At 49.5% G+C, this 14871-nt stretch overlaps 1 protein-coding gene across 1 annotated transcript; it reads left to right on the forward strand.

Annotated features, from left to right (window-relative positions):
* Positions 1 to 7855: 7855 nt before the first annotated feature.
* HRK (harakiri, BCL2 interacting protein) lies at positions 7856 to 8131 on the forward strand. Its single transcript, XM_004379042.1, has one exon. The coding sequence runs from the start codon at positions 7856 to 7858 to the stop codon at positions 8129 to 8131; it is 276 nt and encodes a 91-aa protein (XP_004379099.1).
* The last annotated feature ends 6740 nt before the right edge of the window (positions 8132 to 14871 follow it).

Below are 14871 nucleotides of genomic sequence, written 5' to 3' on the forward strand. Positions count from 1 at the left end.
CACACAGTTGAATGCCTTTGCATAGTCAATAAAACACAGGTAAACATCTTTCTGGTATTCTCTGCTTTCAGCCAGGATCCATCCGACATAAGCAACGATATCCTTTGTTCCACGTCCTCTTCTGAATCTGGCTTGAATTTCTGACAGTTCCTGTCGATGTACTGCTGCAGCCATTTTTGAATGACCTTCAGCATAATTTTTCTTCATTTTGATATTAATGATATTGTTTGATAATTTCTGCATTCCGTAGGATCACCTTTCTTTGGAATGGCACAAATATGGATCTCTTCATAATTTTTGATTACCAAAATGTCTCCAGACATTGTCAACTGTCTCCTGGGTGTGCAAAATTGACCCCAGTTGAGAATCACTAATGTAGGGGAAATAGCTGGAAATGGAATCACCAGGTCATAGGATGTGCACTTTCATTGTTTCCAGATCTGCCAAATTGTCTTCCAGCGTTTATCCTCACTGACACTCCCATCAGTATAATTTCAAGTCTAGTGATTTACTTGTTTAAACTAAGCTCAGTTGTCTTCAATAAAGTGATTACTGCCCGCGTAAAGGACAATATGTCTGAGTTTTCACAGCAGGAGTGGAAGTGTAATCAACCCTATCTCTTGTGGCTCTGGTAATAAAGGGATTAGACTTTATTTAAGCGAACTATAGCCCTCACACTTAAAGTATTGATGAGACAATAATTATGGACTGGTTACTTTTTCTCCCCTGCTGTGGACACTTGTCTGCTGTTCCCTCTTTACTCACAATACAAAGATCCTTAAGGGAGAGTATCCAATGAATAACTAGGAAGTCCCTGGGAAGGGGTCACCCCATCTTTTCGGGTATCTGAGAGTTAAATGGGAGAAATATGAGAGATGATATCCAGGGTTACTGAATGGAGTGGAGCTTCCTGGGAATAAGTGTCATATAATTGAATATCAGACTCACTGAAATCTGAGTCCTCTTCTTTTCCCAGTGGGTTTGGGTCAGAGTCTCTCTTCTGTTTCTTAAGTGGATGCTTACTAACCCTGAGATATCAACAAGAACCATAACTTACATTTATTGAGTGTCAAGCACTTTGCTGAACACTTGGCATACATTATCTCCTTTAATCCTCACAACAACTCAATGAGGTAGGTCCTATTATTCCCATTTTACAGATGGGAAAATGGAGGCTCAAAGAGGAGAAAAATATGCTCAGCGTACCCAGCTATTACATGGTGGGGCTAAGGTTCAGACCCAGGTCTCTCTGGCTCGGAGGATCAAACCAAACCCATTGCAATCTAGTCGATTCCAACTCGTAGCTACCTATAGGACAGGGTAGAACTGCCCCATAGGCTTTCTAAGGCTGCAGTCTTCACGGAAGCAGGCTGCCACATCTTTCCCTACTGAGGAGCAGCTGGTGGTTTCAAACTACCGACCCTTCCATTAGCAGCCAATCGCTTAATCACTGTGGCACCATGGCTCCTTAGTGTCAACCAACTCTGCTATAACTCTGACTTCAGTTCAAGAACTCTGTCGTTCACCATGAAGACTCCTGGCACCAAATCTGGCCCTGGCACTAATACATGGCTTCAGGAAACACAGCTGTCTGGAGGACGCAACAGCTGTTCTTTCATTTACTACTCCACCAAGCCACCCGAATTAAAACACCATAAGGTAAGCTCACTCGGTCTCAAACACTAGGATAGGTAATTGTTGTTTTAATTAAAGGAAATAAATACCCACCTTGCTTCCTATGCAAGACACTTGACTATTGATTTCTATAGGAGGTATGGGAATGATCTGAGGCAAGAAATATTTTTTATATTATTTATTGTAACAATTCTACATGCATCAGTGTGTATTTGAAAGAGAGACAGATAAATCAGGGATGCTTACCATACGTTCATTCATTAAAAAAAATTATTGTGTTTTTGGTGAAAGTTTACACAGCAAATGAGGTTTCCAAGTTGATACCTTCTATACAAATTGTTCAGTGACATTGGTTACATTTTTCACAATGTGTCAATATTCTCTCTAATTGCATTCTGGTTGTTCTATTTCTAGTGCTCTAGTTTCCCTACTGCCTTATCTTCTCATCTTCGCTTTACGGTAACTGTTGACTTTTGGTCTCATATAGATGGTTTTTAAATGGAATGATGGACTCACGGATAATATCGTTTCCTTTGTGTGCCAATCTATTATTTCACTAAAAGGTGACCTTGGAGGATAGCTTTGGTTCAAAGCTGAAAGAGTATTTCAGGGTGATAGTCTCAGGGAGCCCTCTAGTCCCAATTGGTCCACTAAGTCTGGACTTTTTAAGAATCTGAGTTCTGTTCTGCATTTTTCTCCCATTCTATCAGGGTCCATCTATTGTGGCCCTGATCAGAATGGTTGGTAGTGGTAGCCTGGCACCATCTCGTTCTGCTGGTCTCAGGGTAGATGAGGCTGTGGCTCACGTAAGTTATTAGCCCTGTAGACTAGTTTCTTCTCTGAAACTTTGGTTTCCTTTTTTTTTTCTTTTGCTCCTGATGAATAGAGACCAATAGTTGTATCTTAGATGGCTGCTCGCAAGCTTAAGACCCCAGACGCTACTCACCTCACTACGATGCAGAGCATGAACTCGTGAACTATATTATTCCATTGACTGAGTTGTCCCATAAGTCATTCACTCATTTTTTCCTTCAACATATACCAGAATGCATACCTTATTTCTTCACTCTATGTGAGTGTGGTTGCACATCTTTGCAACTGGTAGGAAAAGTTTTCTCCGCGTGAAGGTATCAACTGGATTTCCATGAACTGTTTTCCAAAATGTTGTTGTTGTTAGGTGCTGTCCAGTCGGCTCTGACTCATAGTGACCCTGTGTACAACAGAACAAAACCCTGCTTGGTCCTGCGCCATCCTCACAATCATTGCTATGTTTGAGCCCATTGTGCAGCCACTGTGTCAGCCCATCTTACTGAGGGTCTTCCTCTTTTTCACCGACCCTCTACTGTACCAAGCATAATGTCCTTCTCCAGGAACGAGTCTCTCTTAGTAACATAGCCAAAGTACATAAGATGAAGTATCACCACCCTGGCTTCCAAGGGGCACTCTGGCTGTTCTTCCTCCAAAACAGATTTGTTCGTTCTTCTGGTACTCCATGGTATATTCAATATTCTTTGCCAACACCATAATTCAAAGGCATCAATTCTTCTTCGGTCTTCCATATTTATTGTCCAGCTTTCGCATGCACAACGAGGTGACTGCAAAGATCATGGCTTGCGTAAGGCACAACTCGGTCTTCAAGGTGACATCTTCGCTTTCTAACACTTTGAAGAGGTCTTTTGCAGCACATTTGCCCAATGCAACGAGTCCTTTGATTTCTTCACTGCTGCTTCCATGAGTGTTGACTGTTGATCTAAGTGAAATGAAATCCTTGACAGCTTCAGTATTTTCTCCATTTATCATGATGTTGCTTTTTGGTCCACTTGTGAGGATTTTTGTCTTCTTTATGTTGAGGTGTAATCCATACTGAAGGCTGTAGTCTTTGACCTTCTTCAGTAAGTGCTTCAAGTCCTCTTCACTTTCAGCAAGCAAGGTTGTGTCACCGCTTATCACAGGTTGTTAATGAGTCTTCCTCCAAATCTTGATGCCATGTTCTTCCTCATTTAGTCAGATTATTTGCTCAGCGTACAGACTGAATAAGTACAGTGAAAGGATATAACCCCGTTTCCAAATAAATAAATAATCCCCTAAAAATCCTACTCCCTTCAAGGTCTCCAACAAGACACACAAGAGGAAGAAGGGGAACAGCTGAATAGTCCTAGAACTCACCACTTCTCAAGAACTCAGAAAAATGTCCAAGTACATGCTCACCAGTAAAGGCAGTCATGGTCTAGTGAAGTCTCTGCTTCTAGTTTCCCTTTTATGACGTTTTTCATTGCCCTCCATCCTTCTTCCCAAGTCCCCAGTGGCAACATAATGCTAAAGAGCACAAACTCTGTATGATCTTGGATAAGCTACTTACAAGCTCTGCGTCAGTTTATTCATCCCTATTACAGGACTCATAAAGTACCTGTCTCATAGGTTTGTTAGAAGATTAAAGAAGTTGATATGTCTAAGGCACTTAGAACAGTCCCTAGCACAGAATTAGCACTCTATAAGTGTTTATTCCAAGAGGCAGTCGTTTGAACAGAACAAGGGGATACTGTGTGACTTAAAATTGGAAAAGATGTGCACCATGGTTCTATCCTTGCACCATACTTATTCAATCTGTATGCTGAGTCAATACTCTGAGAAGCTGGGCTATATGATGACGAATGCTTGGTAAAATAGAGGGCCAGAGAAAAAGAGAAAGACCCTCAGTGAGATGCAATGACACAATGGCTGCAACAAGGGGCTCAAAAATAGCAATGATTGTGAGGATGGCGCAGGACCAGGCAGTAGCAATAGTTTCAGTGGCAACTTTTTTTTTTTTTTTTAAGCAGTTGCCAGAAAAAGCAAATTCTCAGGGAGAGTAACATGAGTCCTAGTGGTACAGTGGTTACACAGAGGGTTGCTGTTAGTCGGAGCCGACTACATGGCACCTAACAACAACAACAACGTGTCTATTAACCTAAACATTAAAATTAAAAATTCACTTATACTAAAGTGTTAACCCATTACTGTCAAGTCAATTCCAACTCATAGTCACCCTATAGGACAGAGTAGAACTGCCCCACAGGGTTGCCAAGGCTGTAAATCTGTACAAAAGCAGATTGCCACATCTTTCTCAAGTGAAGCAGCTGGTGGGTTTGAACCACCAGGCTTCTGGTTAGTAGCCTAGCATTTAACCACTGTACCACTAGGACTCATGTTACTCTCCCTGAGAATTTGCTTTTTCTGGAAACTGCTTTAAAAAAAAAAGTTGCCATTGAGTCTGTTGCTACACATGGTGAACCCATGGGTGTCAGAGTACAACTATGCTCTGTAGGGTTTTCTATGGGTGATTTTTCAGAAGTTGATCACCAGGCCTTTATTCCGAGGCTCCTCTGGGTGGACTTGAACCTCCAAATCTTCAGTTAGCAGTTGAATGCATTAACTGTTTACGCCACCCAGGGACTCCTGGACATTGCTTAACATCAGTAAATTCACAGTAGGGCAACTATATTTGAGGGCATGAATCGCCAACATTCTTCGAAGCACATCATTTAGCGATTACATGATCTATTTTAAAACATCAGCAGTAGCCAGTGCCAGGCACTGCGCTAAGAGCTTTACCAGCATTATCTTACTTAACCCTGCCAACAACCATGTGAGGTAGGTACTGTTATTATTTTCACTTTGCAGGTGAAGAAACAGAGGCTCAAAAAGCCAGGGCCCAAGGCCAAGTTCTCCAGTTAGTGACTGGTGGGATAGGACAGGATAACTCCAGTGTGCCCAAATCAGGGGCTGTCAGATTTAGAACAGCGGGGAGAGAGTGGTCTCCCCTCTTTCCCACTTTTTCATCAACAACTTCTCCTCTCCCTCGGCTGAATCATGTGTCCCCATGGCCAAGACTGCACTCTCAGCTACAGAAAACATCCAAGCGGCTGGGACTGGACCCAGCCACCTTGTGAGCCCAGCATTTCGAGGGGCAGGCTTCCAAACAGGGTAATAATCGTCCCATTAAAATTAATGTCCATGAAGTGAGCCGTTAAAAGCGTGCAGATTAAAAAGGGGCAGGGGGAGAGAGGGAATTGTTCAATTTAAATCCAAAGGGCTTTTTAAATAGACACTGTATCTTCATTCTTGGAACGCTGCACTTGGGCAGTGGATCAGGGCCCCTTTGCAAAGACTAGGAGGGATTAAGGAGGTGAGTCCCAAGAGAACAGGAAAGTGGCTCTGGCCAGAAGCGAAGGGAACCGAGGTTTATCCAGGCCCCACTGCATGCCAGGTGCCTGGCATACATTTCTCTCATTTAATCTTTGCCCCAATCCTGGGAGGGAGGTATTATACTCACAGATTACAGGGGGCAGTATAAAACCATGGTTAAAACTTTGGAGCCTGCAGCTGACAGACTGCCTGAGTTTAGATGCAGGCTGTGTTCTTTACTAACTCCATGAGCTTGGGCAAGAGACTTTCCCTCCTGTGCCTCAGTTTTCTCATCTGTAAAATAGAAGTATAACAACATCTTCCCCACAGGATTGTCGGGAGATTTGCATGAGACAGCATGGGCTAGGATATTCACCCAGTGACTGACACAGCAGGATGAGTAAGTGCTGGGCATTATTAAAGGTAGGAAAACGGGCTCATTGAGGGTAAGGGCCACGAAGACCACACAGCAGAGCTGAGAATCTGAGCCTTGATCTTTTCATTTCACCATGTGCAGAAGCCAAGGGGAAATAGCTCCTCAGGATAAATCCAGATCAATGCTAAATTCACAGACTTCAAAGAACCTTTTCCCAGGGACTAAAGGAATCATCAGGCCTTCCCGTGGGAAGAAGAGAATGGAAAGACTCAGGAGCATTGGCAGCTTGGAGCCAGTGTTGGGTGTCTCCATTTTCTGGTTCCCAAAGTTGTCCTAAAAACAACTCTCAGTCCTCAGCCTTTAGCAGTTTTTCTCCCAAGGGAACGTGCGGGCCATGATGAGGGTGGGGGCCTGTGATGGCTTCTTTTTAGAGACTTAAACCTGCCCTTTAATCTTGGATAAATATAGCGGCCTACAAGGAAATAGAGGTGTGCAGATATGCTGATGTGTTGTGGAGGAGGGGGAAGATCCCCCACAATGGATTTAAGATTAGAAGAGCTCATTCTCTCCCAAAGAATCCTGTGAGTCGCCCTTGCCCATCTGTACCTTCACTAGTGGTGACAACTGCAGAATTTCTCAACTGGAGGGGCACAAGGGCGGCTGTCAGATTGCAAAGAGGGGGAGCCAAAATACCCCCACCCGCGCTGGCCAATTAGGGTCGCCACTGCGCATTTGCTGGGGATTGCCGCTAGAAACTGTAATCCTGCTCGGGTAAACAATATTCACAAAAGAAAGCAGACAAAAAGAAGAGTTTCCTTCTAGAAAGGCCCTTGTGAGGTTCTTTTGGGTGCGGGTGCTCCACGCCGCGAATGCGTGTGTCCGTGCCCTGCCAGTTTAAGGACAGACCTCCCCAAACCACCCCTCCACCATCAGGGTTTCCACTGTCCCCTTGCTGCAGGTGCGTTAGGGTCAGGCCGCGAATCCCAGAGGCGAGGTGGAGGAGTGTGCCTGATGTGCTCAAACGCGAACCCTACAGGTGCCAAGTCAGCCCTGAAATGGGCAAGTTGGGTTGAATCTGGCCCTCGCATGAGGTTTTGAATCAACCCACCTCCCCAAAGCCAAACAACAACCTCAGAATATTTTTGAATAAAGCAGCAGAATTTGGTATCAGCTTCATCCAAAATGGCAAACAAGCTTCCTTCTCTCGCCAAATCGGAACCGGAGCTGAATTCAGGAAAAGAGGTAGGAGAAAATCTTTCCTCGCGCTCCTCGCCTCCGCGGGGGCCTCCCGTGGCCCCCAAAGCCCAGGACCTCCGCGGCGGGACGCCTTCTCGCGTCCCCGCGCGCCGCGCTCCTCCTCTCCCCTACGGCGCGCCCCCTCGCTGCCGGCGTCGCTAGGGTTAAAAGTTACCTCTCGGTTTCTTCTGCCTGCAGCCCCCCCCCGGGGGCCGGATGATGTAACCCCCCTCCTCGCGCCCTCCCCGCCCCCCTCCACCATGTGACACTTTAATTAATAATAGCGCCGTCAGCACAACAAACGCACAACACAAGGAGAAACTTGGTGTCCAGGGGAGGCCCCCCGGCGGCTGGAGCGCGGCGGCGGTGGCGGCGGGCGCCCAGGCCGGAGGGAGAGGAGGCGAGGGGCGACCCGAGCGCGGGGAGGGAGCCAGGCGAGCGGTCATGTGCCCTTGCCCCCTGCACCGCGGTCGCGGCCCCCCTGCCGTGTGCGCCTGCAGCGCGGGTCGCCTGGGTCTGCGCTCGTCCGCCGCTCAGCTCACCGCCGCCCGGCTCAAGGCGCTCGGCGACGAGCTGCACCAGCGTACCATGTGGCGGCGCCGCGCGCGGAGCCGGAGGGCGCCAGCGCCCGGCGCGCTCCCCACCTACTGGCCCTGGCTGTGCGCGGCGGCTCAGGTGGCGGCGCTGGCGGCCTGGCTGCTCCGCAGGCGGAACTTGTAGGAACGCAGGGCTTCTTGGTGGGGCCGGAGCCGAGACCCAGCCGGAGCGAGCAACAGGTACGCGAGCGAGCGCCAGGGCGCGGCAGCTGAGGATTGGAGACTCCGGGCTCGCCCGGGAGCGGGAGAGCGACAAGTTTAGCTTTCTTCTCTTCCCTTCTCTTTCTTCCTCTTCTTTCTTCTCTCGCTGGGACCTCCATTCCGTTTGACTACGTCCCCTTCACTCCTTCCAAGTGTCAGGGCTACAGTTTCTGTCCATTTCTCTCCTACTCCTTAAGCACATCTTGCCACGCCCTCAGGTGCGGTGGCTTGCAGGGCGCGGGGTGGCGCGAACGTTAGCCCCCATAGTCCCCACCAGCCCTTCAGGTAAACACACAATGCAAGTAAAAAGTGTGCTTGCTGTTAGAAGGTAGTTTCAAGCCTCTGCAAATAATTATAATCTGTCGCGGTTTCAGGACAATTCCAGGTCCTCTTAGAAGCAGTTCTCCGCCCCTAAGTCGCCACCATCTCCATCACCTCTGCTTTCAGCCTGCTTCTCAGCTTCCTCGCCTCTGGGTTTCTGGCTAGCTCTCTCTTCCTCCCCAAGGCCCGCGGACTTTGCAGTTTCCCTTCACTCTGTCAACTTCTTAGCGCCTTCTCCAGTGAGGTGTCCCGTTTAAGGAGTGTCGCTTCATCTTCTCCAGACCTGGCGGTTGGAGCTGCGATGGAGGAGATGTCCCCGAAGAAGGATGGGATCGGATGCTCTAAGGGAAACGCCTGAGAGACGCCTTAATCTGAGCATTTACTGAGCTCCTTCTGGGTGCTGGGCCCGGTTTAGGGAGGGGATGTTTTGAGAGCAGGCGTGGTTAGCTAGGCACTGTAAGGGAGTGGAGGTGCGGGGTGCATATTGAGCGCCTAGAGTGTTTGATACCTCGGGAGGACGATACTGAGCACCTACTGTGCGCTAGGCTTTGGGAGTGAGGCAGTTATTCAGCACCAACTGTGCGCCATGCAATGCCCTAGGAGCCTTGGGGGAACAAAAGTGGGTGAAGAGCTCCTTATAGGTTTTGGAGATGAGGGGAGCGCCGCAGAGAACGAGGGTGGAGAGAATCAGGCGGAACCAATTAAAGATCGGTCTAGGGCCGGAAGGTGAAGGTCGAAGATGAGAAAGAGGCACCAGGATGAATCCACCGCCTACGGGTGCCCCGCGCTCGGATCCAGGCCGAGCCCCGCCGTGCACCGACAACTTGGGAAGTTGGCGCGGCGCCCGCAGGCGAGGCCCGAGCGTCTGCGCCCTCGGGGAGAGGCGGCAGCCGGAGCGTGGGGGGTGGCAGCGCCCGGGGAGCTGCGGGGGTGCAAGCCGGGAGCGCGGGCGACAGATGCCGCGTGGGCTGGCGCAGCTCTGGCGCTGGCGACAAGAGGTGCGCGCTGCAGGGCGCTCTCTGCCCGGCACGCAGGCGGCGCCCGGATGCCGGGCGCTGGAGGTCCCCTCCGTTGCTTCTCCGCAACGCGGAAGAGCGGCCCCGGCCTCCGGCGGCCAGAAGAACCCAGGGCTGGGGCTGCCGAATCCCGGGGCTGAGAACAACGGTTGGGGCACAGCGCCGGAATGGGAAAAGGGATTTGAGCGAAAGAGCAAAGGGAGGAGTTTGGGGAAAAGGAGAAAGGAGGAGGGAGAAGAGGGAAAGAAACACCGGCCTCGAGATGGGGAGGGAAAGGAAGGGCGGGAGAGCTAAAACAAAAGAGAAATTGTCTGGAGAACAAGTTGCAAGACAGTGGGAAAGTGAATTTAGAAGGGAAGATGGGAAGGGAGAGAAGTCTCAGAAATAGGGGAGGGGGCTGGACACGGTTTCCTCTGGTCTTCTTATCCAGGCGAGTTTGGCAAAGCGCTCCCTTTCCTGGGACCAGGCGGTGCGGGATGCCGGGCGCCCCACCCAGGGTACTACGTGTGTCTGAAGGCGTGTGTGCGTGTTCAGGGTCGGGGTGCTCCGAGACCTCGAAGGGGAGGCTGCGGGCCTGTAGGTGGCCCTAGGCTGTCAGGAGGCCGCCCCTGGCGAACAGAGTGCGCCCCTTTGCGCCTGGACGCGGGGGAACAGCTGGGAGACTGGGGCCCTTCGGGCAGGGGTGAGGGGCGGAGAGGAGTTTCCCTGGGGCGGCGTTGTGCTGGAGGGAAGGCGTCATAGAATTTCTTTCCCCTTCCTCGCTATGTTTCGGCCCCAGTTAGTTCTCTGCTGCGTCCTGACCTCGGGCCACCCTCTCACCACGCCTCTAGGTTCTCCTGCCTCCTGCACTATCCTGCCAGGCTGTCCCCAGCAGCCCTATCTTCCAGGGTTCCCCCGCCCCGGGGGCCTTGACCCCAGAATGCCCCGTGGCTGTCCTCCAGCGCCGCCTCACGCGCTCAGGGTGTCGACGGAATCGTATCACCCCCCCCTCCTGCGCTTCCCTCCCAGGCTCGCGGTCCTCCCCCGGACCGCACCCCGCTCCCTGCTGCAGACATCCTGATCCCAGTACCTGCAGCTTTGAGCTTTTTTTTTCTGGCGTTTTTGGTTTAATCTGTGGAAACTCATCTTCTTCCAGCCTCCAGTAAATGAGGAAGAAGTGAAAGAAGATCCACTGGAGAAAAGACAGTATGTTGAGTTCCGTGCTGGATGAAGGGTGTTCTCCACCTTTCCCTACCCTGTCCGAGCAATGGGAATGCTCATCAGTACCATATGTGTTTCAGGGAGGCCTGTGCCAGCCACAGAGGGCAGAAGCCACCACTTAATTCTTCTGTTAGGTGTTAAGGGTGAGCTTACCTATATGCAGGATCAGTAGTTTCAGCAAACTTGTTCTGAATCCCTACTGTGAGCCAGCCATTCTTTTCTCAGAAGACATGTACTTAACCCACAGGGTTGTTGAGAGGACTGAATGAATTCATATACAGAAAGCTCTAGAACAGTGCCTGGTGCATAAGAAGTGGACATGAATGTCTTATTATAGTGTACTTAGTATCATTCTTTCTCAAAGTAGCCAACATTTTACCATTGTTATTGCTAGCGATTCCACACCATTCTTACTTGTCCTGGTGGGAAGTCAGTGCCAGAAGGGCCAGGATACCATAATGATTAAGAGAATGAGTTTAGGGATCAGATGGAACTGGATTTAAGTCCCAGCCCAGCTACCTGCTGGCAGTGTGACTTCAAGTAAGCAGCCGTACCTTTCTGAGCCTGTCCTTTATCTGTAAAATGGAGCTACTACCTCCAGAAGGAGCCCTGGTGGTGCAGTCGCTAAGTGCTCGGCTGCTATCTAAAAGGTCAGAGGTTGGAATCCACCAGCCGCTCTGTGGGAGAAAGATGTGGCGATCTGCTCCCATAAAGATTTCAGCCTAGGAAACCCTATGGGCAGTTCTACTCTGTCCTGTAGGGTTGCTGTGACTTGGAATCGACTTGATGGCACCTAACAACAATAACAATTTCTTCCAGGGTTGTTACGAAAATAATAGGAGATCATCTGTTAAAAAGCCCAGTCCAATGCCGGGCACTTAGTTCACACCCAAGAGGATGTTATGATATGGTTACCAAAACAACAAACCAAACCTGTTACCGTAGAGATGATTCCGACTCACGGTGACCCGGTGTGTTACAGAATAGAACTGCTCCATAGGGTTTTCTTGGCTGTAATCTTTACAGAAGCAGATCGCCAGGCCTTTCTTCCGCAGCACTGCTGGGTGGGATCCAGCAGCCAAGCTTTCAGTTTGTAGTTGAGCACAAATTATTTGGGCCACCCAGGGACCTATATATTATATGGTTGGTTCCCATTCTTATTATTTCAAAGGGGAAACTGAGGCAGAAAGAGTCCACTTGAGTCATCCCGAAGGATCAGGAGCAAAGTCAGAATTGCAGTGTCTGCTTTTGAGGGCCTGCTTCATGCCAATACTGTGGGGAATGCAGGAGAAGAGAAGATACACCAGGCAGCAAGCAGAGGGGTGGTGAGCAGTGAATTCTTGCACTAGTGAGATTCCCTGGGGGAGGTTCCTTGGGAGGCTGGGGAGGCCTGGAGGAGGATGGGTACGATTTAACCAGTCACTGCTCAGAGACACAGGAGAGAGGGAACAAAAGATGCTTTATGGTGAGTGCTGGCTGGGGGAGGTGTGGGAGGGAGAAGAGTGGCTTTGGAGGGGGCGGGGAGGGACAGAGCAAGGAGCCTAGGAATCTGGCTGGGAGACAGGGCCAGGGTAGGCAGACTCCTGCCTTGGGACCTCGCAGAAGGGGAGAAAGGAGGACTCTGCAGGCCCAAGAGGTGATGTGGTCAGTGGCATGGATATAATGGGCCAGCAGGAGCCTGCTTTAATGAATTAATGACAGCCTGGCTCACTAGCCAGACATGCTAACTGGTTCTTGGCAGGTACTTTGGGAATTAAGTGGTTAAACCTCCAGGCGCATCCTGTGGGCCTCCCTCCGGGCCCTCAGCACCCTAGCCAGGATTACATTTATAGCTTGAAAGCCTGGGCTTCTGCTAGGAGCCTGGGAGGGAGCTGAAGAAGATAGCTGTTGGGGACAAACCCCTGCGAAGGGGCCAGATGTGTAGGACCCCAGCAGCCTTCCTGCCACATGGTCCCTGTCGAGAGTCATCCACTTGTCTAGTGAGAGGCCGGCGCACAAGTGACAGAGCTGTGGATGTAAAAACAGCTACGCTCAGGGATAATTAAATACACCTCCAGATGTGGCTGGGTGGACTTGGCAGGCATACCTCTGGTTTTTGAAAAGTCAGCTTTTCAGACCTGTGTTGGGGGGTAGGGAGGGGTGGGATGGGGGCTTCTGTTTCCTTTCTTATCATCACTGAGTGAACCACAGAATTTCATCAGAACAGTGAGCTAGCTCCTGGTGTCCCTAGCCCCTGGTGACTTGCTTGTCACATAGTAGGGGCACATTAAATATGTGTTGAATCCATGAATCAGTCAGAAACTATGCAAGATAGGTAGTATTGTTTCCCAAATTCAGATTATTTCACTCATTCAGCTATTAACTATTGAGTGCCTACTGTGTGCAGGGCACTGTGATACTCTCAGAGAGCTTATGTTTTAGTGGGAGGAGACAGACAATAAGAAAATAAAGATTGTTCCGGTTACTATTGCTGTGTAACAAATTATCCCAAAATTAAGCAGCTTAAAACAACTATTTTATTATGTTCACACATTCTGTGGATTAGGAATTTGGGCAGGGCATAGCAGGGGTGACTTATCTTTGCTCCAGGATGGCAAGGGGGTTGGAATCATCCAGAAGCATCTTCATTTATATATCTGGTTGTTGATGCTGGGAGTCAGCTGGGATCTCAGCTGAGCTGTCAATTGGAGCACTTCCATTGAGCCTCCTCCTGTGGTCTGGGCTTCCTCACAGCATGGCAGCCTCAGAGCATGGTGACTCAGAGCTCCAAGAGTCAGTGTCTCAGTGAATAAAGTGAAAGCTGCTTTGCCTTTTCTGACCCAGCTTTGGAGGTCATGTTGATTAGAAGTGAGTTGCAAGCCCACTCAAATTCAAATCAGACTCTGGTCCTTGGTGTGAGGAAGTAGAACCTTCTTCTAGAGGTTGTGAAACAGGAGATATTGTTGTGGCCATCTTTGGAATATGCAATCTAACACAGAAATCATTTCAGAAAGTGCTGAGGTTCTCTGAATATAATGCATGAAGGTCAGTGGAAGCTTGTGTGTTGCTATGATGGCTGAACAGGTTTCAGTGGGGCATCTAGACTAAGATGGGCTAGGAAGAACAGCCTGGCAATCTACTTCCAAAAATCAGTCAGTGTAAATTCTTTGGATCATGATGATCCAATCCTGTTGTGCGTGGGGTCGCCATGAGTCAGGGGCTGACTGCAGGACAGCTAACAACAACAATGCAGTAGAAACTGCCTGGGGACTCCTCACCTCTGGAGGCCAGGTAAGGCCACTTTGAGGAGGAACCACTGGAGTCATGACTTAAATGACAAGAAGGATCTGGCCATGTGAAGACCTGAAAGAAAGGGGTTGTGGGACGAAAGACTAGCAAGTCCAGTGGCCTAGAGGTCAGAATTCTCATGGTATGTATGGGGAACAGTAAAACAAGCAGTGTGGCTAAGGCCATATGAACCTGGGGGGAAGAAGCTGGAGAGGTAGGCAGGGGTTAGATTGGACCATGGGTGGGAGTTTGAGTTTGAGTCTAAAGATCCATCAATGGGAAGCCATTGGAGGCGTTGAAGTGGGTGAGAAAAGCGGGCTTAGAGAGGTTTTTGTAAGTAAAGAGATTCACAAATGCCAGCAGTGAATGAGGAGGCATGTTACAAGAGGAAGATTAGATGGGTTGCAATCAAGGGGACTGTATCCTGTCTTCAGTCATCATGCATTTACAAACACGAATTAAGCACCAGCTCTGAGCCAGGCACTAGGATGCAGGGATGCAGAGATGGTCAAGTCCAGGCCCCTGCCCTCCAGGTGCTCCCAAGACTCCTTCAAGAGGCAGCAGACCTGGCTCTGACCCCCACCCCAGCCTCTCAGGGGAAGCGAACCAGTTCAGCTCTGAGCCAAGGTCTGTGAGGTCCCCCGACCCCTGTGCCAGCTCAACCCTCAGTGCAAGGGGGCATATTATGGATCCTGTTTGTATTTCCATTGCCTAAGAACTTTCACCATTCAACTTGGCATTGTTTCCCCTCTGCTTCCTGCTGTAAACTATGCCCCTGCTATTGGGTGGGGGAATCTGTCTCTGTTTAGCCTACATCCATGAGACACATCCTTTTATTACTGCTGGATACCCAGGAAAG

The sequence above is a fragment of the Trichechus manatus genome, unplaced genomic scaffold, assembly GCF_000243295.1.
Source record: "Trichechus manatus latirostris isolate Lorelei unplaced genomic scaffold, TriManLat1.0 scaffold00061, whole genome shotgun sequence".
Classification (NCBI taxonomy): domain Eukaryota; kingdom Metazoa; phylum Chordata; class Mammalia; order Sirenia; family Trichechidae; genus Trichechus; species Trichechus manatus.